The 27,868-nt window shown below is 47.0% G+C and overlaps 1 protein-coding gene across 3 annotated transcripts in view; it reads right to left on the bottom strand.

The window, feature by feature from the left end:
* Positions 1 to 27,868, bottom strand: part of GDPD5 (glycerophosphodiester phosphodiesterase domain containing 5) — a 233,522-nt gene that overhangs the window by 126,249 nt on the left and 79,405 nt on the right. For all 3 annotated transcript variants that reach the window (XM_071764477.1, XM_071764297.1, XM_071764395.1), the window contains exon 2: positions 24,771 to 24,945. In XM_071764477.1, coding sequence (XP_071620578.1) covers positions 24,771 to 24,887 — 117 coding nt within the window. In that variant the 5' untranslated portion in view covers positions 24,888 to 24,945. The remainder of the gene's footprint in view (positions 1 to 24,770; positions 24,946 to 27,868) is intronic.

The raw sequence follows: 27,868 nt of genomic DNA, 5'->3' as shown, positions 1-27,868 counted from the left end.
AGGAAAGGAAAGGAAAGGAAAGGAAAGGAAAGGAAAGGAAAGGAAAGGAAAGGAAAGGAAAGGAACCCACAAGCATTTCTGGAATTCAAGTTGAGCACCTCAGTGTTGAGGCAGGCTCCATCCCCACCCAGATCCCACAGGCAGCCAAGTCATCTCTAAGACAACAACAACAACAAAAAAAACAGATTACTGAATTGTGACAGATGCCAGGAAAGAAAACCTCCACATACCTTCAAACCACACAACCTGCCAGAAACCAAAGCACCCACATGCCCATGCTCAAGGTACCCAACCTCATCTTCCCCACATCCCAACAATACTTTGGAAAGCATCCAAAACCTCCATGCACCACAGGGCCCCCAAACAAGGTGTCAGTCAGATACCTGTGGGCTCTGAGCCTTTCCCAGCATCCTGGCAAGCTGAGGTTTCTACCACAGCTCAAATCTTGTCTGCAGGATTATGGAAAAGACCTTACTGCAGGCCAAGGATTTTATTTTGTCACCCAGTTTGGTCCCAGTTACAGAGCTGTTTTTCTCCTCCTCAGCCCACTAAGGCATTTATTGGGCCAAGAATTGAATTATTGATGGCACCCCAAGGGGAGGGCATCCCAGAGCACCCCAAAGCATTGGGGGAACAGAGTCCAGCAGGGATGAGGTTGCAACAACCACAGTCAAGCTGTGACATTGGGAACATCTGGGTCAAGATTTTAGCACAGGCTGTAGAGACAGGACAAGGGGTGATGGCTTTATACTGAAAGAAGATAAAATTAAATGAGATATTAGGAAGAAATTTTTCACAATAAGAGGGGTGAGACCACGTTGCCTGGAGAGCTGATGGGTGCCCCATCCATGGAAACATTCCAGGTCAGGTTGGACCAGGCTCTGATCTATTGGAAGGTGTCCCTGTTCCTTGGGGCTCCAAGAAAGCTGGGGAGGGACTTGTGAGGATGTCAGGGAGGGACAGGACATGGGGAATGGATTCAAACTGGAGGAGGGGAGATGGAGATTGGAAGTGAGGAAGAAGTTCTTCACCAGGAGGGTGGTGAGAGCCTGGCACAGGTTGTCCAGAGAGGTGGTGGAAGATTCCCCATCCATCCCTGGAAGTTTTTAAGGCCAGGTTGGATGGGGCTCTGAGCAACCTGGGCTGTGGGAGGGGTCCCTGCCCATGGCAGGGGGGTTGGAACTGGAGGAGCTTTAAAATTCCTTCCAACCCAAAACATTCCATGATTTTGTGATTAGGCAACAAGAAGGCTCTGAGGAGACCCTATTGCAGCCTTGCAGTATCTGAAGGGGGCTATAAGAAAGCTTTTTAGGATGTCAGAGAGTGATAGGATATGGGGGAATGGTTTCAAACTGGAGGAGGGGAGATGGAGATTGGAAGTTAGGAAGAAGTTCTTCACCATGAGGGTGGGGAGAGCCTGGCACAGGTTGTCCAGAGAGGTGGTGGAAGCCCCATCCATCCTTGGAAGTTTTTAAGGCCAGGTTGGATGGGGTTCTGAGGGGGGGTTCTGCAGCTTGGAGAAGAGAAGAATGAGGGGTGAGCTCAGGAATGTTTATAAATATGTAAAGGGAGAGAGCCAGGAGGATGGGATAAAGCTTTCCTCAGGGGTGACCAACAATAGGAAAAGGGGCAATGGGTACAAACTGAAGCACAGGAGGTTCCATAGAAATATTAGGATTTTTTTTTTCCCTGTGAGGGTGAGGGAGCCCTGGCCCAGGCTGCCCAGGGAGGTTGTGGAGTCTCCTTCTTTGGTCTCATTCAAACCCCCCCTGGATGTGTCCCTGTGTCACCTGCTGGAGGTGACCCTGCTCTGGCAGGGGGGTTGCACTCAGTGATCTTTTGGGGTCCCTTCCAACCCCTCATTTTCTGTGATTCTATGATTTTACTGCAAGTGTCAGCAGCCATCAGGGCTTCCTGCATCTTCAGCAAGAAGGGGATGATAAATGGCACCACACAAAGTGAAACCTGGGACTCTGTGGTGCTGTGTTGTGCCCTGGTGACTTTTATCTGTGTGACCCTAATGTGGATGGAAGGCCTTGAATAAGTTGTTGTGTGATGAGCAAATTCCAGCACTGAAATTATTCCCTGATTGTAATTCTGTGATTCTATGAGCAACCTGAGCTGGTGGGAGGTGTCCCTGCCCATGGCATGGGGGTTGGACCTGGATGATCCTAAAGGTCCCTTCCAACCCTGAAAATTCTATGATTCTATGCTCACTGTGGAACGAGATGACCTTTAAAGGCCCTTTCCAACCTGACCCATTTCATGGTTCTGTTTCACACACAAGCTCCCAAGTGCAGAGACCTTCGGGTGAGGAGGCAGAGATGCTCCAGCAGCCCCTGTAGGCATTTGCTCAACATCCCTCATGAGCAGCTTGAAAAAAAAACCTCCAAAACATCACTGCAACCCATTTGGGCTCCCAAATCTTTTGCCATGAGCTTTCCAGCTTCAAGAAGTCTTCTCTTAGAGAGGAGCCTGACCCTCACTGCAGGTCAGGATCTGGCCACCTCCATGCACATCCTTGGAGGGTTTTTTTCTTGGCTCCACCACCCAACCAACACAAGGTAAAGTATTGCAAGAAGTCTAACATGGCTACCATCTCATCACTATTCAGGGGGGATATTCAGAGCAGGAATTATCAGCAAAAATTCAGGAGAATTAAAGGTCCATGGTTTGGCCATGCCTGCTTGCTCTGGTCCTAACCAATCCAACCATGATCAGTTGGCAGTGCCAGCTTAATAGTTGGACTTGATGGTCCTGAAGGTCTTTCCCAACCAAAATGATGCTATGATTCTATTAAAAAGTGCATCAACCACAACACCAACACCATTCTAGATGCCAAAACCCTTTGCCTGCACAGTGAGATTCATGGGGAGCAAAGATTTTTCTGGTGCAGAGATTGGCTTTTCAAAAATGCTTGCAAAAAAACCCAAAAAACCCAAAACAAAACAAAACAAAAAAAAAACCAAAAAAGCAACAAATAAAATAAAATAAAATAAAATAAAATAAAATAAAATAAAATAAACCATTCTGAACTGCTACAGCCTTTTCCTGACCACAACCATCAGATTCAATCCCTGGAGTGAGCAACGCTGAGATAACCCCCAGGTTGGGGGAAAACAAAACTTCAGAGTTTTGGTCTGTGGTGGCTTTTTTAATTTAATGGGACTAACTTGCAAACTACAAAGAGGAATTTCCCCACAGGGAATACACTTTACCAACTCCTTTTTACTACAAAAATAAAAAAAAAAACAACCACGTGTCTGAACCAGCACATTGTTTGACTTATTAATAAACGGATTGGAAACTCCAGCAAGGAAATTTAATCTCAGGCTGTACCTACTCTGGAATGATGTTGAGGTGAAGGACAGGACCAGGAACTGTCTGCAGTTCCCTTAGGCAGAAACTTGGCCAAACTCCCAGAATAGGAGGCACAAATGTGAACATCTGTATTATAAAGCAGAAAAAAATTATTATACTGAAGCATTTCAGCTTCCAAGCCCCTTCTGTTCCAGGAGTTGTAGCAGCCCCTCCTTCCAAAAGAGGATGAACAGCTGCAACATATTTGGCAACCTGACCTCTGCCCTCAATTTAGAAGCTTTTTACATCCTGAAACAAACCACAGACATTTTAAAAACCAAAGGGACCATTAAATTCTCTGGCTTGACTTCCATACAAGAAAGGCCACTGAACGTCGTCCACCTACTTCCATATTTTTTCTGCAGCTAAACATGGTGTCTGAGCAAACTTTCCAAATAGGCATCTGATGGTTTTAAAAGGCTGAAAATCAAAAATATTTTGACTCAAAATCAAAAATAAATCAAATGAAGAGCCCGTTCAGAACACTCCCATCAACTCAAATGAAGATGGTGGCTGCAGACTTTAAACCATCCCTGCAACATTTCCTAAGGAAACAGAGGACATCAGGCAATTTAAAACAGTGCAACCTGATTTCCAACCCAGCAGGGCAAACACAGATTCTGCAAAAGAGCATCAAATAGGTTGAAAAACACACAGAACGTAGCACCAAAACCTGCAAGTTAAGCCTTAAGGTGTCCCCATCTCTGTGCCACGATGCAGTTACCACTCAGCATCTTTAGAAAGGACAAGGTGTGCCTCACTTAGAGCTACACCCCACAAATACCTGGTGAGCAGAGCCTGCACCCTCCCCTGCCAAGGAATTCAGTTGAACAAAAAGTAAATGTCAGCTTAAAAGAAAAGAAAACAAAACATCAGGATTTTTCAGTGTAACCTTCAAAAAAAAAAAAAAAAAAAGAAAAAAAAAAAAGTTCCCGTTCCAGAAGTCCTCCAGCAAACCACAAGATCTTTCATTAGGAGATTTCTGAAATCCAGGATGCAACTTCTTGGCCTAAGCTGCAGGCATTCCCATGGGAGCACAATACTTTGCTCTGTCCCAAATGCTGATTTTCAGGATCTGTAGGAACTCAGGAGCTGCAAATGCTGCTGCTTCTGCCAAGATTTCAGAGCAAAGCTTCTTGAATGGCTTCCTCAATCACAATTTGAGAGTCACAGAATCAAAGAAGGGTTTGGGTTGGAAAGGATCTTCAAGATCATCCAATTCCAACCCCTGCATGGGCAGGGACCCCTCCCACAGCCCAGGTTGCTCCAAGCCCCATCCAACCTGGGCTGAGACACTGCCAGGGATGGGGCAGCCACAGCTTCCTTGGGCACCCTGGGACAGGGGCTCAGCACCCTCAAATTCCAGAATTTCTTCCCCATCTCCAACCTCAATCTCCCCTTTCTCTCCAAGTTTTAACCCATTTCCCTTCTCCTCTCCCTACCCCCCTGTGTCCAAAGCCCTCCCCCAGCTTTCTTGGAGGCTTCTTCCTCACCATCCCTCAGCTGGAACTCCTGAGATGTTCTCACACCAATTTGCTTCTAAGGAATGACTTCAGGATGTGAAAAGTTCAGTTTCCTAGAGCAGGAAAAAAAATTGCTTTTTTGAATTTTGCCAGTCTTTCTGCAAGACACTGCCAGGGATGGGGCAGCAACAAATTTCCTTGGGCAAATTTCCTTCCCTCTCATATAATGAATCTCAGACTGGTTTTGGTTGGAAGGGACCTTTCAGCTCCTCCAGTTCCAACCCCTGGATGTGCAGGGACCCCTCCCACAGCCCAGGTTGCTCCAAGCCCCATCCAACCTGGGCTGAGACACTGCCAGGGATGGGGCAGCCACAGCTTCCTTGGGCACCCTGGGACAGGGGCTCAGCACCCTCATAGCAAAGAACTTCATCCTAAGATCTCATCTAAATCTACCACTGTTTAATTTAAAACCATTGCTGCTCTCAGAAATGTCTACCAGATGCTACACAGGCATTGACAGTGACATCAGTAGTGGGGAAAAGTACAGCAGAGCATCCCAGTCCTCAGCCAAAATTGTCCTTCTGACCTCCAAATCAGCTCTGAGTAGCAGGGAGACCTCTTAAGAACAGGATGAGAGCAGAGGGTATCAGGGTAGGCTTCCTGATTCCCATTATATTGATATTTTTTCCCCTTTCATAAACACATAGGATGGCAGCAGCCACTAAAAGCAATTGCCTACTTAACTCCACTGAAAATTGAGTCCTCCCAAGTCTTTTGTTCTCAATTTTGCATTAATCCAACCACAAAGGGTTGAGCTGAATGTGTGTCTTGGGGCAGGGAGATCACTAGAAATAAATAGTGGGCAGACTCAGCTCTGTGCCTGGCTGAAACCTCCAGCAGATATTCCAAAGCCTCACTCAAACACCCTTCTACTGAGCTGCTTGGGTCTCCCAAAAAGCTCTTTAGCACAGCAGATATTCCAAAGCCTCACTCAAACACCCTTCTACTGAGCTGCTTGGATCTCCCAAAAAGCTCTTTAGCACAGCAGACACCAAGGCAGGTTTCTCCCAGATGATGCAGGATGTGGAAGAACCTCTCCCACCTCAATCCTCACTCTCTCCCTCCAGTTCTCCCTTTTTAAAGCCTGTTCTCCTCCTCATTTGGCAGCCCATCAGTATTTTAGAGCCTTCCTGTCCTAAGTTGGCTTTGTCTCCCCACAGCAGCACCCAACTGCTCAGCTCCTGCCCCACCACCTGCACAGCAGCATCCCACCCATCCCAACTGGCAAGAACTGGGCTCTCCATCACTGCATCTTTCCTCCCTCTGGCAAAGTACCAGAACCTTCATGGAGCACTTAAATCCATTCACCCATCTCCCCTGGGAACTGAAATACATCTCTCAGAGGAGCTAAAGCTGCAAGACTCAACCATCTTGGACCCATCTGCAGTCCACCCATAGCTCAAACCCCTCAGCTCAGAGATGCTTCTCCATCCATTTATCCCTTCCCTGAAGGCTGCTATTCCCAGCCATTGAAAATCAATGCTAAAGTGGTGCCAAGCTTAAATTGTCCTTATAAATAGCTAATCCACTGCTGAAAATAAAGTGAGGACACCCACAGGAGGCTGCTTGCAAAGCACAGCTCATCAGCAGTCCCCAAGCAGGGCCCTGGGGGAATGCAGCTCCCTCATTCCCATCAGCAGCTTGAAGGATTTATTTTCAGCCTTTCCCAGTTTTGCTGGGAACAGCTGGGTGGAAGCTGGGATAGGAGCAAGGAGCAGAGGTCAGAAGAAGGAGGCCAAGGTCCCACCACCTCCTCCCCATCACTTCCATCCCTCTGCACAAATTTAGCAAGTGAGCATCACCCCAAGCTAACCCAGCTCCTTTTGATTTTTTCCTTCATTTAATTCGTTTCCTGACATTGGGGCCAGGTTTCCTCCTCAAATCCCTGCATTTTGTGGATTTTGGACCCACAAACATCCTCGATCAACTTCCACTAGGCCTGTTTTTATGAGGGGCAGGAAGACTTCTTCTCTTTGGGGGAAAAAAACCTTCTCTAGTGGCCATCAAACCTTCCCCAGGGCATCCAGCCACCCAAAAAGGACAAGCTGCAAAGTTGTTCTCCAACATTTTATGCTCTGTCACAGTCTGAGTGCCCTTGAATCTCTTCCAGGACACCCTGAAAAAAGGTGCTGGAAAAGTGGACTTGGTGGATTGTGAGACTGGCAAATTCAGACTTGAAAATAAAGTAAATCCCTGAAGTCCAAATAATGTGCAGCAAAGTCAGGCTTGCTTCCTTCTGGGTGAGCAAAACAAAATCTCCTCTGGAAAAGGACCCTTGGTGAGAGGCAACATCCTTGTTGAGATTAGAGAGAGGACTCAGGACACCAAAAGAAACCAAGAAAACCTTCCAAATGGGAAGTGGGTTAAAACTTGGAGAGGGGAGACTGAGGTCGGATATTAGGAAAAAAATCTTGAATTTGAGGGTGCTGAGCCCCTGTCCCAGGGTGCCCAAGGAAGCTGTGGCTGCCCCATCCCTGGCAGTGTCTCAGCCCAGGTTGGATGGGGCTTGGAGCAACCTGGGCTGTGGGAGGGGTCCCTGCACATCCAGGGGTTGGAACTGGAGGAGCTGGAAGGTTCCTTCCAACCCAACCCAGTCTGGGATTCATTATATGAGAGGAAAGGAAATTTGCCCAAGGAAATTTGTTGCTGCCCCATCCCTGGCAGTGTCTTGCAGAAACACTGGCAAAATTCAGAAAAGCAATTTTTTTTCCTGCTCTAGAAAACTGAACCTTTCACATGCTGAAGTCATTCCTTAGAAGCAAATTAGTGTGAGAACATCTTAGCAGTTTCAGCTGAGGGATGGTGAGGAAGAAGCCTCCAAGAAAGCTGGGGGAGGGCTTTGGACACGGGGGGGTAGGGAGAGGAGAAGGGAAATGGGTTAAAATTTGGAGAGAAAGGGGAGATTGAGGTTGGAGATGGGGAAGAAATTCTTGAAGTTGAGGGTGGGGAGAGCCTGGAACAGGTTGAGAGAGTTGGGGGTGTTCAGCATGGAGGAGAGAGAAGAGAGGAGAGAGGAGAGAGGAGAGAGGGGAGAGGGGAGAGGGGAGAGGAGAAAAGAAGGAGGAGGAGAAGGAGAAGGAGAAGGAGAAGGAGAAGGAGAAGGAGAAGGAGAAGGAGAAGGAGAAGGAGAAGGAGAAGGAGAAGGAGAAGGAGAAGGAGAAGGAGAAGGAGAAGGAGAAGGAGAAGGAGAAGGAGAAGGAGAAGGAGAAGGAGAAGGAGAAGGAGAAGAGAAGGTTCTGGGGAGCCCTTAGAGCAGCTTCCAGTGCCTGAAGGGGCTCCAGGAAAGCTGGGGGAGGGCTTGGGACAAGGGCCTGGAGGGAAGGGATGAGGGGGAAGGGTTTCCAGCTGCAAGAGGGGAGATGGAGAGGAGATGGGAGGGAGAAATTTTTTGGGGTGAGGGTGCTGAGCCCCTGTCCCAGGGTGCCCAAGGAAGCTGTGGCTGCCCCATCCCTGGCAGTGTCTCAGCCCAGGTTGGATGGGGCTTGGAGCAACCTGGGCTGTGGGAGGGGTCCCTGCCCATCCAGGGGTTGGAGCTGGAGGAGCTGGAAGGTCCCTTCCAACCCAAACCTCTCAATGATTCTAAGTCAAGACTTCATTCTTTTAATATAATTTCACTTCTCTCATTTGCTGTCCTCAAATCTCACACATTTAGGTCTCCAGACATGGGAAAGGACTCAATATCTAAGGAAAGAGGAGCACATCAAATCAACCTGAATTAGTGCAGCTAACCAAGGAGTACAAGTTCCCACTGTCTCTTTTGGAAAGCCAGTTATCTAATTACATTTTAAAAGTCTACATTTTAAAGCAACTACAGAGCTGAGAGGGAAAACATATTTGTTCTGGAAAGCAAGCACAAAACCAGGCTCGTTTTCCCCCCTTTTAGAAGAAATTCAGTAAATGTTGTACCTTGATGCTGAGTAAGCACTCTTCAGCAATAACATAAAGATATTTTAAGCTTTCAGCACTGGTTTGGTCACAAATCCAAAGCTCTGCACCACACCAGATACCATGCAGAAAATGCACTCAGGCAAACCCAGTACAAGTCCAGGGACAGCCTGGAAAATCTCTCCTCCCACAGAAAATCATAGAATCCTCATGGTAGGAAAGGACCTTCAAGATCATCAAGTCCAACCACCAGTCTTACACCACCTTAACCACAAAATCACCTCCCAGAGTGCCACATCTCCCTGGTTTTTAAACACCCCCAGGCACAGCAACTCCACCACCTCCCTCTCCCAATGCTTCACCACTCTGCCAGTGAAAAATTTTTTCCTAATGTCCAATTAAACCACGAGCTGATGAAGCATCCAAAGATTTCTCCCTGAGCATCTTCTCAACTGGAAAAGATTTTGCAAGAGGGGTTGCACCCCAGACTGGGAGAACAGTGCTGAACCCAAGTGCTCAGGGAAAAACCCTGGCAAAACCCAAATGATAAAACTTTTAGCCAAGCACAGGGTTGGCTACAAAGAACCATGATTCAAAAAAAACCCCTTTTACACCTCTTTTTTTTTCCATCTGTCTCACCTGCCTCCCTTCCCCCCCACTTCTCCAGCTGCAGCTCCAGTTCAGTGCTGGATGTTTAAAGCCCCAACCCCCATTTTGCAGATGCTCTGCAGTAAAAACCTTTGACACCTAGAAAGCATTATAAATCATAGGGCACATTAATCACCCAGTCTGAGCCCATAATCCCAACACAGCCTCGACAGCCAGTGGGTTTTGCAGGCTCCCTCCCACAGGCATTTTGCCTACATTAGGACTAAGCCAGAGATTTACCAGTAGGCAAACATCCTCACCCTGACAGTGTTAGGCTGCAAATTATCAAATGCTGTGGTTTTCCTGGGGTTACAAGGACTTGGGATTTCCCATCCTTCAAACTGAACTAGGAAAAAAAAAAAAACCTTTCACATGGAGCAAGCAGGAATTTGCAGAGGCCACAGACTCTGCAGTCAGTGGCTGAGTATTTATATTGAAAAATGGATGTGGAGGGAAAACACAACCCAAACCCACTAAGGCTGGACCTGTATTTATGGAATCAACTGTAATTTATAATCTTGACCAGCAGCCTGGCCTTTTGGTCAAGTTGTCATGAATAGAATAACAGACTGGGTTGGGTTGGAAGGGACCTTCAAGCTCCTCCAGTTCCAACCCTGCATGGGCAGGGACCCCTCCCACAGCCCAGGTTGCTCCAAGCCCCATCCAACCTGGCCTTAAAAACTTCCAAGGATGAGGCAGCCACAGCTTCTCTGAGAAACCTGGGGCAGAGTTGGAGAGAGTGATGAGGTCTCCCCTGAGCCTCCTCTTCTCCAGCCTCAACACCCCCAGCTCCCTCAGCCCTTCCTCACAGCATTTCTGCTGGATCCCTTCACCAGCCCAGTTGCCTCCTTTGGACCTGCTCCAGCACCTCAAGCTCCTTCCTGAGCTCAGGGGCCCAGAACTGGACACAGGACTCAAGCTGTGGCCTCCCCAGAGCTGAGCACAGGGGCAGAATCCCTTCCCTGGACCTGCTGGCCACGCTGTTCCTCAGCCAGCCCAGGATGCCATTGGCCTTCTTGGCCACCTGGGCACACTGCTGCCTCCTCTTCAGCTTCCTGCCAATCCCAGCTCCCTTTCTGCCACTCTCTGCCCAGCCTGGAGCTCCCCATGGGCTTCTTGTCTTGAACCTCATCCCCTTGGGATCAGCCCAACTCTCCAGTCTGTCCAGGTCCCTCTGCAGAGCCCTCCTGCCTTCCAGCTGATCCACACTCCCCCCAACTTGGTGTCATCTGTGAATTTGCTGATGATGGACTCAATCCCCTCATCTAAATCATCAATAAAGATATTGAACAGAACTGGGCCCAACACTGATCCCCGGGGGACACCACTAGTGACCGGCTGTCAACTGGATCAGCACCGTTCAGCACCACTCTCTGGGCCCGGCCCAGCCCTCCAGCCAGTTTTTCTTCCCAAACCATTCTGTGATGGGTTAGACCCAATTTCTGAGGTGATCCCTGTCTCTCTGCCCCTTGCCAATCAACCATGGGACCAGCCTAAGAGAGGTCTTGCTCCTTCATGAAGACTCTGCCATCCCCAGCTACACCCAGTAATTTTTTTTTTAATTTTTTAAATTTTTTTTGCAAAGTCTGATGCCACCACACCCAGCAGAGGTGATTCCTGTCTAACCCTGCTGACCACAGCCCTGCTTTAGGGAATACACAGCCAAGAGACAAGGAGATAGAGGAGAGAAGAACCAGGTTATCACATGGCCCCACAGTGCCCTGATTAAATTCAGCTCAGCCTTGAAGGTCAGCAGGGAAAAACTGGGAGAAATCCTGACTTTGCATCTTCCCCACCTTGGAAGGAAATTTCCACCACTAAAACTCTAAAAATAGAGTTTCAGCCAAGATATGTGACTGAGCAGTGGTGGCCATGATCCCAGGAGAACCACCTGAAAACCCCAGACACAAGGAGAGGTTTGCACTTAATCCTCAACCCTAGAGCCAAGAGGAATAGATTTCTCAAGGGAAAAGGGAAAAGGCCTGGTTTGGGGCAGGATAAAGGGAATTTTCTGCCTTGGCCTTTTGCTTTCAGCTGAGTCTCTTGTAAGCAGCTGCACTGCTGAAATGAACAGCAAGTTTCTCAGGCAGTGGCTGCTGCTGGGACTGATCCCACTCCATGGTTACAGTTCCAGCTGGAGCCTGGGGTGCAGAACCAGGGACACTGCTCAGCTCTGAGCAACATTTTGCCCTCCAGAAGGAGAAAAGGAGTCAAGAGGTCCCACCTGGAACCCTCCTTTGGGGAGGAAGGGACAAGACAAATGACCAAAATTGAGCAAAGAGAGGATTCCATCGCATCCACCTCATCCTCAGGAGAAATTGGAGGGATCCCCAGGCTCAAACCCCTTCCTGCTTCCCCTTCTTCCCCTCTCCCTCTTTGCTTGGGCATCCTGGGAGGATCCCATCCCTTCCTCTGCCTGTGCTCCTGATCCATCCCAGCCTGAATCTGTGTGTTCCTGCCTCCAGCTCCCAACTGCTGCTGACCCCAGGATTCCAGCCTGGATTTTCCCAGGGCTGCCCTGCAGCCTGGGTGGTGACTTGAGAGTTATTGGGGGGAAAGGGGGAGGAACAGGGGATCCATTTTCCTGTCTATTTGTATAGATTTAGTCATTTTTCCCATTTCTCATTCCTGTTTCCTTAAAGCTGTGTAGTTTAGTTCCCAACCCATCAGTCTCTCTCCCTTATTCTCTCTCCTTTCTTTATCAGGGAGGGGGGTTAATAGGGAACAGCTGTTAATTGGTTTAATTGCTGGGCAGTGTTAAACCCTGACAGGCTGCAAACACAGACTCAGCCCAATTCCTGCTTGGTGACACAACTGCAATGATGACAAAGCTGTAGGAGCTCAGTAAAACTTGCAACAGGACCCAGAGGATGAGTAGGGTGAGGTGCTCAAACTCCTTCCCTCCGCAATCATCCCCCCCCCTGTGCCACCAAACAGCCTTAAAAGTTGAACTTAAAGGATGTTTAAAGCCTTGAAAATGGGTGAGGTTTACTTTCAGATCCAAGCACCGGGGAAAACAACAACACAAAAAAAAAGAAAAAAAAAAAAAAAAAAAAAAAAAGAGCAAAAATCAATATTTAATCCAACGATTGGATTTTCCTGCATTTAGCACATCACTCTGACATAATTAGACACATCCAATCACGTGGATTCAGGTCTGGTTGTGTCCTACATGCAGCATCCAATACCATAGTGTTCAGTGAAATCAAACAAAGCTAGAAAAACCTTTTTTTCCATCAAGAACCCTCCAGTCCTCAAGCCTACGGTCATGAACATTAACAAATTAAAACTGCGTGGAAAAAAAAAAAAAAAAAGGCAAATTCATCCACCCTTTTATAGTGGTTTTCAGCAAAGCAAGCAATTTCTGTGCCCAGTGACCTCTGGCTGCCTGGGGATTAGTACTGAAGACCCAGCAAAGTCCCAGCTCCAAAGCCTGGGGTCACACAGATCTCTGATGCCAACGGGGCTGGGATCATCTGCTCAGGTCACCCAAGAGCTTTTGCCAAGTGGGAATTACAAGAGCAGCTCACTGTAAAGTGAATTAACACACAGGCACAGCCCAGGAATCCAGTATGGGAATGGATCACATCCCCTCAATTTGGTTGTCACAGAAAGACCCCCAAAAAAAGAAAAAAAATAAGAAAAAAAAAAAAAAAAAAAAAAAAAGAATAAAAAAAAAAAAAGAAAAAAAGCCTTCAGAAGCCTGGGTTCAAGGCCACGTGATGTTTTTAACCAGATGGGCCATCATCCATGTTTGACTTCAAGGGAATTATAGTATTTTCAGGCTTGGAAGGGACCTTTTAGAACATCCAGTTCCAACCCCTGGATGGGCAGGGACCCCTCCTACAGCCCAGGTTGCTCCAAGCCCCATCCAACCTGCCCTTAAAAACTTCCAGGGATGGATGGGGCTTCCCCTCTGGAAGTTCAAGGCCACGTGATGTTTTTAACCAGATGGGCCATCATTCATGTTTGACTTCAAGGGAATTATAGAATTTTCAGGCTTGGAAGGGACCTTTTAGAACATCCAGTTCCAACCCCTGGATGGGTAGGGACCCCTCCCACAGCCCAGGTTGCTCCAAGCCCCATCCAGCCTGGGCCTTAAAAACTTCCAAGGATGGATGGGGAATCTTCCACCACCTCTCTGGACAACCTGTGCCAGGCTCTCACCACCCTCCTGGTGAAGAACTTCTTTCTAACTTCCAATCTCCATCTCCCCTCCTCCAGTTTGAATCCATTCCCATGTCCTGTCCCTCCCTGACATCCTCACAAGTCCCTCCCCAGCTTTCCTGGAGCCCCTTCAGATCTGTGAAGGTTGCTCTGAGCTCTCCTTGGAGCCTTCTCCTCTCCAGACTCAACAACCTCAACTCTCTCAGTGTCCTCACTCCAGAGCTGCTCCAACCCTCTGAGCATCCTCCTGGACCTTCCCTGGACTCATCCCACCACTTCCATGTTTTTCTTGTAATAGGGGCTCCAGACCTGGATGCAGAACTCCAGGTGGGGTCTCAGGAGAGTGGAGTAGAGGAGGAGAATCCCCTCCCTCAATATGCTCCCTTTTCCTTTTCTTGTTTTACTTGCAAAGCCACATCCAGCTCCCCATATCCACTCAGCCCTGGCCAGAGCCTTGAAACTGGGATAGTTTCCAGCCATTTGTCACCCTGGTGGCCCCCCTGCTTCTAAAGACATCCCCTCCTCCCATAGTGACACAGTTCAGACACCTTGCACTGATTTAATCAGAGGATTAGGAGAGATACAAAAAACACCCACTCTGAAAAAACAACTCAGTGCAGCTCCCCAAGTGATGATGTTGCTTTTTTTTTTTTTTGCTTTTTTACTTTTTTTTTTTTTTTGCTTTTTTTTGCTTTTTTGCTTTTTTTTAATTCTGTTTTTCTTTTTTCTTTTTATTTCTTCTTTTTAGTTCTTCTTCTCTTTTTTTCCCACTACTCTTCTCTCCTGAGACCCCACCTGAAATAAACCACAAGAGGCTGCAGTGTCCTCCCATCTCTCCCATCACCCCTGCAAACCCTCTGGCCCCAACTCCAAGAGTCTTGCTCCAGTAATAGGTCAGAAATCAGTGCCCTCACAGCCACCTATCAAAGCCTTGAAACTTTCCTTCTTATCTTCAGGAACTTCAAGGCATCAAATGTGTCTGCTCTGAGCCTTTCTTCTTCCCCAAGTGGAGCATGGCAAGGCTGAAGTCATCACTTTCCAAATACTTTCTAGGAAAAATAGCTTGGCTAAACCCCCTGATAACATGTAATGGATTTCCTGGGAAGCACAGGCAGCTTAGACTTCTGTCTGGAATCCAAAGATAAAGGAGGGAAAAAAAATTATAAAGAAAAATACAAGAGCCACCTCCTCAGGCTGCTGCTGCTGGAAGAAGGACAAGAGAAACATGGATATTGCTGGAATATCAGAAACAAGACAAGTCCAGTTTTGTCCTGGCTCCTCTGGGGATTTTTGAAAGGTTTGAAAATCCCTTTTATTCCTACATCTTTCCCTAAATTCGAGGGTTTGTTGCTGTATTTCTTCCCCCATCTCCTTCAACAGCCCCAAGTCCTTTTCTCAACACAGAGAGCCATCAGTCACACAAATTAGAGACAAACTTATTATCCAGCCCTTCTGGATGCTGTTAATTCAAGATTAGTTTTCACTACAAGCCAGGATTAAAAAAAAAAAAAATTTAAAAAAGTGGTAAAGGTCCATCCTGACAATATTTTTGATTTACTATTTTGGTTTTGGTGCTTAAGCAGGCCACCTCAGGATTAAAAAAAAATTTAAAAAAAAGTGGTAGAGGTCCATTCTGACAAGATTTTTGATTTACTATTTTGGTTTTGGTGCTTAAGCAGCCACTTCAGGACTTTTTTTTTTTTTAGGCAAACTGACACTGAATAATCCTGACCTCTCCTTCCCCATTTCTCCTTGAAGGCAAGAGAGGAGAACAAGAAAATTGGCAGCTGCTGCATCTGAAAAAGTCCAAGAGCAAAGAGGAGGAAGGAAGAGGAAGCCCAACACGATGGGGCCCAACCCCAGAACTTTTCAGCCTGATAATACAATGCATAAAGAACAAAAAACAGTTGGAGGGAGCACATATGGCAACTCTAACAAGGAAATGCCACAATCTGGATAAAACCCTGGGGGCCCATCACCCTGGGAAAGTCACAAGGCACTTTTGTGTAGCCAAGAGGGGTTGGTCACAAAGAGCTCACACATGGAGCCCTTCAAAGTTCCTGAATCAAACAGTAATGACAAAGTATTGCAAATCCTCTAAGCTGGTGCTGGATGAGCTAATCCATCACCTACAAAAAAGGTCAGCCCTGCTCAGGGGTCACTTATAAAATTACACAGGGGCTGAACTGGCAGGCAGGGAAATTCAAGCTGCAGAGAACATAACTGTGAGCCACCAAGTCAGTTGTGACTCCTGGTGACATCAGACACAGTGTCCTCTGAGATACTGTCCCTAAATCCTTGCCAATGGGAAGCACTCGGTGCCACCAGGATGCACGTTCACAGGAACTGATGGGATTTTAGAAGGATCTGTGCTAGGATGATCCAAATTCAAAACTCATCAATGGGATTCAAACTTCATTAATTTGAATGAAGTTCAACCAAGGCATCTCAAAAAAAACCTGACTTCTGTGCCTCAGAGCACCCAACTACAGAAATAATATTTAAAAAAAAAAAAAAAACCCACAAAAAAACCCAAACCTAACCAAAACAAAACAAAAAACCAAAACAAACAAACAAAAAAACCCCCAAAACAAACAAACAAAAAAACCCTATCAAGCTGGCAGAGGGACTTATGCCACTTCACACACCAAGTCACAGAATCATAGAATGGTTTGGGTTCAAAGGGACCTCAAAGATCCAGTTCCAACCCCTGGATGGTCAGGGACCCCTCCCACAGCCCAGGTTGCTCCAAGCCCCATCCAACCTGGGCTGAGACACTGCCAGGGATGGGGCAGCCACAGCTTCCTTGGGCAACCTGGGACAGGCTCCCACCATCCTCACAGCAGAGAATTTCTTCCTAATATCCAATCTATATATCCCCTTTTTCCATTTGAAACCATTCAAATCCCATCTGTCCAGGTCCTTGTCCAAAGTCCCTCCTCAGCTTTCCTGGAGCCCCTTCAGGCACTGGAAGCTGCTCCAAGGACTCCCCAGAACCTTCTCCTTCTCCTTCTCCTTCTCCTTCTCCTTCTCCTTCTCCTTCTCCTTCTCCTTCTCCTTCTCCTTCTCCTTCTCCTTCTCCTTTTCCTTCTCTTCTCTTCTCTTTTCTCTTTTCTCTTTTCTCTTTTCTCTTTTCTCTTTTCTCTTCTCTCCAAAATCTCCATGTTCTCATTTTGGGGACCCCAGAACTGGACCCAGCACTGAAGGGGGGGGTCTCACCAGAGTGGAAGGGGGAGAATCCTCTCCTTAAACCTGGTTCACAATGTCAAACACATCCCCACACCTGCAGAACACATCAGCCCCTGTAATGGAGGAGGTTCTGTTGATTACAGCCCTGTGCTGAATATTCACAATCCCATTTATGAACCTGCACAGGCCTCGGGTCAGGCAGGGTGAGGCTTGAGGCTCCCTGTTAATTTTTTATTGCACTAAATCAGTGCAGACCCAGGGAGGGGTTCTCAGATGCTCAGGATTCCCCTCAGCAAAAGCAGAGAAGCTGGTTTGCCAAAAGGGATGATGTATGAAGCAACATTCCTGGTAAAAAGTGCTGCCAAGGAGCTTCCAGGGAGCTTGTCCTGCTCTTTTACTGAGCAGGTACCAAAAACCCTGAAAACCATGATCCATCAGCACATAATGCAGCAGCTCCTGAACTCCAGGAGCCTTCCAGTATCTGAAGGGGGCTCCAAGAAAGCTGGGGAGGGACTTTTTAGGATGTCAGGAAGTGATAGGATATGGGGGAGCCCGGATTACAAGAATTCTGGAGCCCCTATTACAAGAAAAACATGGAAGTGGTGGGATGAGTCCAGAGAAGGTCCAGGAGGATGCTCAGAGGGTTGGAGCAGCTCTGGAGTGAGGACACTGAGAGAGTTGGGGTTGTTCAGTCTGGAGAGGAGAAGGCTCCAAGGAGAGCTCAGAGCAACCTTCATAGATCTGAAGGGGCTCCAAGAAAGCTGGGGAGGGACTTGTGAGGATGTCAGGGAGGGACAGGACATGGGGAATGGATTCAAACTGGAGGAGGGGAGACTGAGATTGGAAGTTAGGAAGAAGTTCTTCACCAGGAGGGTGGGGAGACCCTGGCACAGGTTGTCCAGAGAGGTGGTGGAAGCCCCATCCATCCCTGGAAGTTTTTAAGGCCAGGTTGGATGGAGCTTGGAGCAACCTGGGCTGTGGGAGGGGTCCCTGCCCATCCAGGGGTTGGAACTGGATGATCTTCAAGGTCCCTTCCAAGCCTGAAAATTCTGTAATTCCCTTGAAGTCAAACATGAATGATGGCCCATCTGGTTAAAAACATCACGTGGCCTTGAACTGATGCTTCTTATGCCTTTTTTTTATTTCTGGGGGGGTCTTTTTGTGGCAAGGCAAATTGAGGGGATGTGATCCATTCCCATACTGGATTGCTGGGCTGTGCCTGTGCATTAATTCACTTTATAGTGATCTTAAAGGTCCCTTCCAAGCCTGAAAATTCTATGATCCTATCATTCTATAACTCCACAAACTGTGAAGCATCTGCTGCTGGGTTCAGCAGAGCTGCTGCAACCCCAGGCATTGGTCCAGGCTTCCCAGCTCTCCACTATTGGGATCAGCAAGCTCCTAGAGCACCAGGAATGGGGAATCAGCTCTGCTCCAATTACTGAGTAATTATCAGGAGAGGATGGAGGCAGAAAGGGGAAGGTTGCAACTGGAAGGACCAGAAAAGCCACATAGGACCAAAAGCCAAAACACAAGGACAGATGTTCAGGGAGGGGATGGCAAAAAATGTTGGCCCAAAGAAATGGAGTCTAAATACAGTGGGGGAAATAAAAACAGCCACCCAAGAGTGATGCTGAAGCAGCTCTTCCATCTCTAGAAGCTGGTGAGTGCAAGCATCCAGCATTTCCAGCTCTTGGATCAGCTGCTCCCATTAGCAGCTAAGAGGGATCTCTAGGATAGGAAGGAGACAATGTCTCCTCTTTAAAAAGAGGAGGTTTCTGGCAGGCAGAAGAAAAAATGCAATTTCTGAGGCAGGAAAGCAACTGGGAGGACTTCACACAGGCTTCATTCATGGGTGCATCAGCCCTACAAAGCCACATTGAAAGATGCTAAAAGGGATTATTTTTTTAAGGTGAAAAGCAAAACATGAATTTTATATGCAAAACCCAACCCTGTAAGCTCACATCTCAATGGCCATCAGTCCTGAGCACCTCCAGAGCTTTCAAAGAAATTCAGTCCTTAGCTTGGTTGGGCACCTCATTAGCTCCAGCCCCACCATTTTTCCAGGTTTATAACAAGGATGTGATTTATTAAATGGTCAGGTTAAGACCTCTGGGACTGGAGCATTGAGAAAGCAGTGGGATTTCTGTACATAGAAGATTTCATCACTAATTTTGCTCCTTTCACTCACAAGATCTCAAGGTTGGGGTTTTTTTTCCTAGAGAAATGGGAGGAAGAGGTTGTACAAGTACCATGAAGTGCACCATTCACAGAGAGCTCATGAGGAGATCAACATTTCAACATTTGAGAGGACACTGAAGAGCAGAAAACCACAAAGATCTTGTCTGTTCAGTCCCCTGGGATCCAAAGCTGCCAATTTTGGGTTCATTCCCAGTGGCTGATGCCCCTTCCTACTCTACATCACCAAACCAGGCACCTTGTTCTTGGCAAATTTCTGGAGGAAAAGATAGTTTTGCAACCATGGGGAGGTCCCAAGGAAACCAGGGAGGACAAGAAGAGCTTCCAGGTACATTTTGTCTCCCTTAAGTTGTATCTCAGAAGGGCTGGAGGTTGGGAATTACAGATTCAGCTGCATCTGCTGAAGCCCCTTGCAAATGGAGATAGTGTTTTATCCTCTTTGACAAGGAGTTAAATGAGATAAATAAAATAAAGATCCCAGGATTTTTCAGTACACAGCAACTGAAAAAAAAAAAAAAAAAAAAAAATCCAAACAAACCACCAAAGCCAGGCAGCAAATAAAAGTGGCTTCTTCTGTTTATTGGACAGATCAAAAAATTATCATCACAATTTTCTCCTGCAGAATTTCTCTTCCCCCACTCCCCCCTAGCACCATTTCCCAGGTGTGATATTGGTTGTGGAGAGACAACATATTTTTGGCAGCAGCTATAAACAAACCCCAACCCTCAACAAAACCCTGAACAGATTTAATTTCATGTTTATCCAGTGAAACCCATCCCCATCTCCCACCTGGATACTGAACCCACAACAGCTTTGGGTGGATTTTTAAAGATGCTGAAGCCTGCCCTGGACTCTACCTCCAGAGCAAGGATTATTCTGGTGTTTTAGGGCCCAGAATTAATTAATTTTGGAGCTCTGTGTTTGTACACTGCAATTTAACCAGGCTGCTCTCTGTGGTTTTAATGGCTGGAAATCCATCAACAGGATGGTGATATCTGGGAGCTACCTTGGAAACTGCCACCTGAACTTCTGACCTTTAAAAACCCACATTGCAACTAAAAACAAACCTGATTTACCCCCACTTTGTGTGATGGAGCCTTGTTAAGATGATGCACTGACTTCATAACAACTGCTCCAATACCTGATGTAGTTAAATCAGAAATTGCTTCCTCACACTATGGATATTACAGTGGGCTGAATCACAGCAAGACCATTTTTTTCTTTTTTACATGTCTTTTCTTGAAAATGACATTAAAAAAAAAATTTAAAAGGGGATCTTTTCATTACAGCTGAAGGCACACAATAGAAAAAGAAATTTTGCAGCTGTTCAAAATGAAAAAGGGTGACCAAGTGAGCAGGCTGGGAGCCTTCAGCCCTCCTTCTACATTCTCAAAAGGTCAGAGGAAAGCAAGAGATAATTACAGTTCCAGCAAGCAGTCTCCAAAAAAACTTAGAACTCAGGCTTACAATTAAAATCCTCATTTTCATGTAAATTTTTAATGTGAAGTAGAAAGCCTGATCTGCATACATTTGGGGGAGGGGGGAGGAGAGGAATCATGAAACTCTGCAGCAGAATTAAAAAAAAAAAAAAACCAAACAGTCACAGTCATCAGCAGAAGATTTCAAAGATGCAAGGCTGGGTCATAATCCAAAATTCAAGGGAAGGTCTTTTTCTTCTAGGAAGTTTGATCTTTTAAAAACAAAGATAATCACACTTAAAAAAAAAAAAAACACTTAAAAAAAAAAATAACTCTTAGAAACCATGCCTCACTTTCCAATAATGGCAGAATATCAACATATAAACATGTACATGCTCTATTCCTTCTATTCAGGCAGATTTTTGCAGGATTTAAGACCTTTTTATAGAAACCATGCTCAGGAAGATGTATTATATTAAAATTGCTCCTACTCTGGGCTTGCAGAGGCTGAGTTACTATAGATAGTATATATAGATAGATAATACAACAGAGAGTATCCCCCATTTGCCACTGACTTTTTGTAGTTCTGGAGTGGGATTTATCTGGCTAAACCCTTACAGGTAGACTTAGATATTGCACTGGACTCAGGTTGGGGATTAGGAAAAATTTCTTCATAAAAAAAAAGTGGTGAAGCATTGCAAGAGGTTGCCCAGGGAGGAGTCACCTGGGGTATTAAAAAAAGAGGTAGATGAGGCACTTGGGGAGATGATTGAGTGGCTACAGTGGTGTAGGACTGATGGTTGGACTTGAAGATCTTGAAGGTCCTTTAAAACCATGATGAGTTTATGATACTATGATTGTGGCTGGAGTCCATCAGCTGGAGATAAGGAGCATAAAATGCCCCATCACCATCTGATACCCTGGGAGCTTGGGAAGTTTTCCCACACATCCCAAAAGTCCTCCCATGCAGATCCCAAAAACCCAACCCTGGGAGAACCCTGTATGTTCAGGTAAGATCATCCCCACTGCACTCAACAGCAAAGATTGGATTTGAGTGATTTTTGGAGAAGGACTTGGAGGTCCTGGTTGATGAGCAACTCAACACCAGCTGGCAACGTGGTCCCACAGCCCAGAAAACCAATTCTGCTCTGAGCTTCATCAAAAGCAGTGCTGCCAGGGAGAGGGATTCTCATCCTCTGCTCTCTGCAGAGCTGGGTCCAGTTCTGGGGTCCCCAATACAAGAAGGAGATGGAGGTGTTGGAGCAAATCCAGAGGAGGCCATGAAGATGCTCAGAGGGCTGGAGCAGCTCTGGAGCCAGGGGGAGAGAGCTGGGGGTGTTCAGCCTGGAGAAAAGAAGGATCCAGGGAGACCTTGGAGCATCTTCCAGTGCCTGAAGGGGCTCCAGGAAAGCTGGGGAGGGACTTTGGACAAGGATGTAGAGTGATAAGACAAGGAGAAACGTTTTTAAAGCAAAAGAGGGGAGATTTAGATGAGATAGGAGGAAGAAATTCTTCATTGTGAGGGTGCTGAGCCCCTGGCCCAGGTTGCTGAAAGAGTGGAAAAATATTGGAATAAGCCACCCAGGGAAGTGGTGTGGATGGAATCACCATCCCTGGAAGTGTTAAAAAAAATCATGTGGACATGGTTTAGTTGGCATGGTGGTGTTGGGTTGACAGTGATGATCTTAGAAGCCTTTTCCAACCTTAATGATCCCATGATTTGGCAAGCAGGAAAAAAACAGCATCTCTGAATGTGTGAATTCAGCTCAAAATATCAGGATGAGGCTTCATAAAGCAACTGAAACTAAGAAGCAAAACAATTTGACCAAACAAAAAAAGACCCCTAACTAGAAATACCTTTATTTTTGTGGGAATGGTTTCTAAATAGCACTGAAAAGCCAGGCTGAGGGATTGGGGTTGTTCAGCCTGGAGAAGAGGAGGCTCCCAGGTGAGCTCAGAGCAACCTTCCAATATCTGAAGGGGCTCCAAGAAAGCTGGGGGAGGGCTTTGGACACGGCGGGGTAGGGAGAGGAGAAGGGAAATGGGTTAAAACTTGGAGAGAAAGGGGAGATTGAGGTTGGAGATTGGGAAGAAATTCTGGAATTTGAGGGTGGGGAGAGCCTGGAACAGGTTGAGAGAGTTGGAGGTGTTCAGCCTGGAGGAGAGAAGGCTCAGGGAGACCTTGGAGCAGCTTCCAGTGCCTGAAGGGACTCCAGGAAAGCTGGGGAGGGACTTTGGACAAGGGCCTGGAGGGATGGGATGAGGGGGAAGGGTTTCCAGCTGCAAGAGGGGAGATGGAGAGGAGATGGGAGGGAGAAATTGTTTGGGGTGAGGGTGCTGAGCCCCTGTCCCAGGGTGCCCAAGGAAGCTGTGGCTGCCCCATCCCTGGCAGTGTCTCAGCCCAGGTTGGATGGGGCTTGGAGCAACCTGGGCTGTGGGAGGGGTCCCTGCCCATGGCAGAGGGTTTGGAACCAGATGATCTTGAAGGTCCTTCCAGTCCTTCTCTGGTATCCCAGAAAACTCTCCCACAAGATCCAGAGAGGTGGAGTGATGCTCATAGTGGTGTTCAGCCAGGAGAAGTTTTCTGTTCCTCAGCCAAGGATGAATTTGACACTAAAGTCTCTTACTCCTCTTACACAAATCCCAGACTTCCCACCCATTCTCTGCTGCACTCCAGGAGATGCAAACCTGTCCATCCAAGGAGAAATATCCTGCATTTACACTTCTTCCTCCACATACATCTCTCATTCCAGCAGTAACACCCACCAGGCACCTTATTGACAAGAGGATGGGAATAGATCCTTCATACCTTGGTTTTCCATAGCCTATAACTCATTTTTCAACTAATTTTTCTTTTGCTCCTGCAGTAGCTATTTCAGCACTCAAAAGACTGGAAGCTGAGGCCTCACATAGACCTTAATAAACTGACTTAGAGACTGGACATAGAGTTAAGGCAAGCTCAGGTATTTTATACCCAGAAAATTCCTTTCTAGCACTAGAAAAATTCCAAATAGACCTGGAAGGCTGCCACTGATTTCTACTTTTTTTTTTTCTCCCCTGTAAAATAAATCCATGCAAGCAGAGCCAGCTTTCCCTGCAAAATGAAGTCAATGGCAACTTTTCTGTGGATTTTTAGCTAAGCAGCATAATATTCTGCTTTGTAAGGCAAACTGAAAAGGGCATTTTAATGGCTGAAGTTACCACACACACAACACACCCCAAGACATTCCATCCCTCTGTTTTCCTGACAAAGTCATAAAAACCCAACTTGCACCCTCTGCTACGGATGTGCCTGGCTATTTGCTCAAAGGAAACTCCTCCTGGCTTAGTCCCTCACTGCCCAGATTGAAAGAGGAGGAAAACCAGCCCAAACATTTCTACTTTCTGAAAGGAAATTTGTTTTAAGCTGCACAAACACAAGCCATGGCTTTTCAGGTCTCCTGGGAGCTCCCAGCCAAGCTGCCCCACCACCAACTGATGCAATTCAGGACCAGGAGAGATTTTTGGCAGAGGATTTGCCACTCACAAGTGTTTTCTCCTTAACAGCCTCTTTTCCAGAAGAGAAGCAATCCACAGCCAGGAAGATCCCTGGTCAGAGAGTTCAAAACAAAACAGAGCAGTTGTCACCAGAGCAAAACTAAGCCCTGAAAAAGCAGCAAAAGAATCTCCTGGGATCACTGGCAGAAGAAAGGAGGTTTAAGTTTTGGGGTTTTGGGGTGTTTTTTTCTAAAGTACATACACACACACACAAAAATAATAATCCCAGATAACAAAAAGGCACAGAACAATATTACACAGCAACCATTCCCTGGACAATGCAATAGGGCAGCTTTGACACCAATTTTTTTACATTTCTCCCCAGCAAGCCCCACAAGAAACCATCTCCCAGCCCCAAATGGCAGAGAAGGATTGAGTCAAGCCCTGCTGTCTGGATTCCTTCTGCCTGAGCTCTTAAAAACTGCAGTTATCCAGGGGAGGAAAAGTCCCCTCTAAAGCTGCCTCATTTCTCCCCAGCTGCTTCTCACCTCCAATCACCTTTCCCTACTCGCAAACTCCTATTCACATACACAGAGACCCCACAGAACTACAGATCCTATACAATGAGCCCAAAAAACATTAAGACACAGAGCAAGGAGCAAACCAGAAGGCTCCTCCAGCACCAGAAAGAAAATATGGACAGAACTGGCCCAACTCATCCAACCCTTGGAGAACTTGTGACCGCTGATGTCAACCCCACATTGGGACCTTCTCACAAACCTCCAAGCCACGGTGCTGGTGGTTTCCATGGTCCACCCAAGCCACCAGCAACCAAATAATCCAATATTTTCAACCATCCTCGAGCCAGAAACACCAGGAAAAGGTGATGGGGTCAGGTACCAACCTTGGTGGTGTCATCGTGTGAGCGCTGGTAGCGTTTCCAGCGGCAGCCGTAGATCCCGGTCAGACAGGACAAACACAGCTGTGGCTCATAGTACTGCAAGGGTTGGTGTTTAACCATGCTCCTTCCAGCCCCTCAGGAGAGAGGTATCAGAAATCCATCAGGTCCTGGGAGCACCCTTGAGCAAGAAAAGAAAAGGAAAAAAAAAAAGAAAAAGAAAAAAAAAAAAGGAAATTCAAACCGCCGAGCAATATTTCAATACATTAACAAGCAATTTAATAATTAACCATGTCCTCTGGCTATTTGGAGAGGAGGAATGATAATCAGATCTATTCCCGTTCCCTGCCAACATCTCCGGCTTGTTACTCAACAAGGCTGAGAAGTTTAATTAGTTTGCAAGTTTTATTTCCTCCTGCAGCTTCTCCCACACCTCTAAAAACAAATGAGGAGTTCTCAGCAAGAGGAGCCACACGAGGACAAGAGCAGGAGAAGACAGATTCTTTCCAGCCCAGATGATCAGATTTTAATGAACGACTGAAACGTCAAAAACCCAAACCTTAAAATTGAGTCAGAGACCTATGAGAAGCTGAAACCCAGCCAAGCTGAGTCAGTTTATCTCAAGCATCCTATGGAGTCTGCAAAATAGTCCCAGACAAGGAGCTGACACCTCTGTGCATGCTGGAAAAAGCAGATATTGCTCTCTCCCAACATGGATCTCAGGGATGCAGAGCTGCTTTGCAGCCTTCACCCAGGAGAAAAATCCCCTTTCCATCCAGGATTCAGTCCCAAAGGACCTGGCTGCCTCCAGCACAGCTGCTCCACTTGCCAGACATGGGAACATTTTTTTTTTTTTTGAGGGAAAATCCTCCTCTCTTTTGATTACACGCTTTGTGCGTCACAGGATTGGAGGGTTTTTTATGTTTTAATATATATATTTAGATGCTGGCTTTTGTCTCTGGTGAGATTCCTATCAAGAGCAGACCGAGGAATCGTGCAGCTCTTACTCATTCAGAGAGTCAGGGGATGGGAACCTCAAAGCAAACGTTTGCCAGGCTGGTGCTGTGGTGCTGCTGCTCCCAGTTGTACTTTACTCACCCCAGAGGTTCCTGGGGCACAAGCCCAGAGCCCCAACCCCACAGATTTCTGGGGTATGGATCACATCAGGTGATGCTTAACAGCAACTGAGCTGCAAAGTGCTTGGCTCCCCTTCCCCAGGGTATGATATCCCAGAGTCACAGAATTTTTTAGGTTGGAAGGGATGTTAAAGGTCATCTCAACTTCCCTACAACTGGCAGGGACCCCTCCCACAGCCCAGGTTGCTCCAAGCCCCATCCAACCTGGGCTGAGACAATTCCAGGGATGGGGCAGCTCCAACTTCCTTGAGCAATCTCAGCCAGGTCTCATCACCCTCACAGCAAATTTCTTCCTAAGATCTCATCTGAATCTGTCCTCCTTCAACTTAAAACCATTCCCCTCATCCCATCACTCCATGTCCTTATCCAAAAGACCCTCCCCAGCTTTCCTGGATCCCCTTCAGGCTCTGGAAGATGCTCCATGTTCTCCCCAGAGCTTCTCTTCTCCAAGGTGAACAACACCAACTCTCAGCCTGTCTCCAGAGCAAAGGCGCTCCAGCCCTCTGATCCTCTTTGTGGCCTCCTCTGGACTCACGTGGGTTGTAAGAAAATCACACTTTCTCTAGGGGAAATAGTTCATTTCCTTCTACACAGCATCCCCTATGCTCAGCCCCCACAAAAATCTGAGACAGCTACGAGCAGCAACACCCTCCCTGGCATCACCAAAGCATGGCAGTGCTAAAGGAGGTGACCTAGGCACCTGAAAACCTTTCATTGCCATCTCCCATGGAAAGAAGCCTCAAGAATTAGGCTGACCCTATTTTTCATTCTCGTCAGTTCATGTGGGAATGCTGCAGGGACTGGAAACACTGAGCCCAGAGATGCAGAATCCACTGCAGAGCCTGGAAATGTCACCGAGGACACAGACAGCTCAACCCTTCCATGTCCTGTCCTTCTTGGTAGCCTTTTACACCCTGTGCCCCATGTTGACAGCCTTGTCCTGGCTTTCTCTGTCTGCCTCAGCATCCTGAAGGTTGTTGTGGTTTCAAAGCCATGCCCAGAGCCCACAGCTCCAGTGTCTTCCCCTTCTACACAAAATGCAGCTTTTTTCCTTTCAGCAAACCTCTCTATAACATTCTGGCTGCTGCCTTGACCCAGGCAGAGGACATGAGATGGGCAGGAGTTCTGGATCAGTTTGTGGCTGGGCTGGATCCCCACGTGGCTTTGCTCATCCCTTCAGGGCAGGAGGCACAAACACATCCAGTCTGAAAAAGTGTTTGCTGATCATGTCACCCCTCAACTCATCTGCCCCTGGGTGCTGCTGCACCACCTCATGCTTGAGGTCACCTCCCCTCCCACATTTCAGCTCTTCTCCTGCTATTTTTATATATTTGTATAGATATATTTATATATATAAAGCTCAGCATTAGTCACTGCACAAGCTGCCTCCTACCTCCAGCTTCTCTCTGCTTCAAGATCCTCCCAACCAAATGAGTTCCCCCAGCCAGCCTTCCCCATGCCCCCAGTGGGCAGAAAGAACCCTTAGGACAAAAACCACTGGGGACATGTGGAGTTAGATGCTATTTAGGGCTCTTGGACAAAGCCATAATCTCTGCCCTGAACATTCTAAGCAGCTGCAAGTGACATAGAAAATGGTGCTGGAAGGAGGCAGCAGCATCCTCTGCAGTCAAGACAAGAAATTCTTCATGAATTGATCTCCAAAAGGCAGCATCTCTCTCAATTTCCACCTCTTCCTGCTTTAAAGAATCACAGAATTAACCTGGGTGGAAGAGACCTTCAAGAGCATCAAGTCCAACCATCAGGTTGAGCCAGGCAAGGCAAGAGAGCAGACAGAGCAGCTCTGTCTTCAGAAGATCCACAGATTTTCTGTAGGAGCTTAGAAGAGCTGCACAACAAACTCAAGCACAAGGATTTCATCACACCCAAGGATTCCAGCACTGAATTTTGGGGGGAAGCATTTCTCCAGCCCCAACACCTGGATTTGTGCTGCTGTACAGCAGGCAGCAC

Source organism: Heliangelus exortis, chromosome 1 (genome assembly GCF_036169615.1).
Source record: "Heliangelus exortis chromosome 1, bHelExo1.hap1, whole genome shotgun sequence".
NCBI classification, from domain to species: domain Eukaryota; kingdom Metazoa; phylum Chordata; class Aves; order Apodiformes; family Trochilidae; genus Heliangelus; species Heliangelus exortis.
This window is presented reverse-complemented; position numbering and strand designations above follow the sequence as displayed.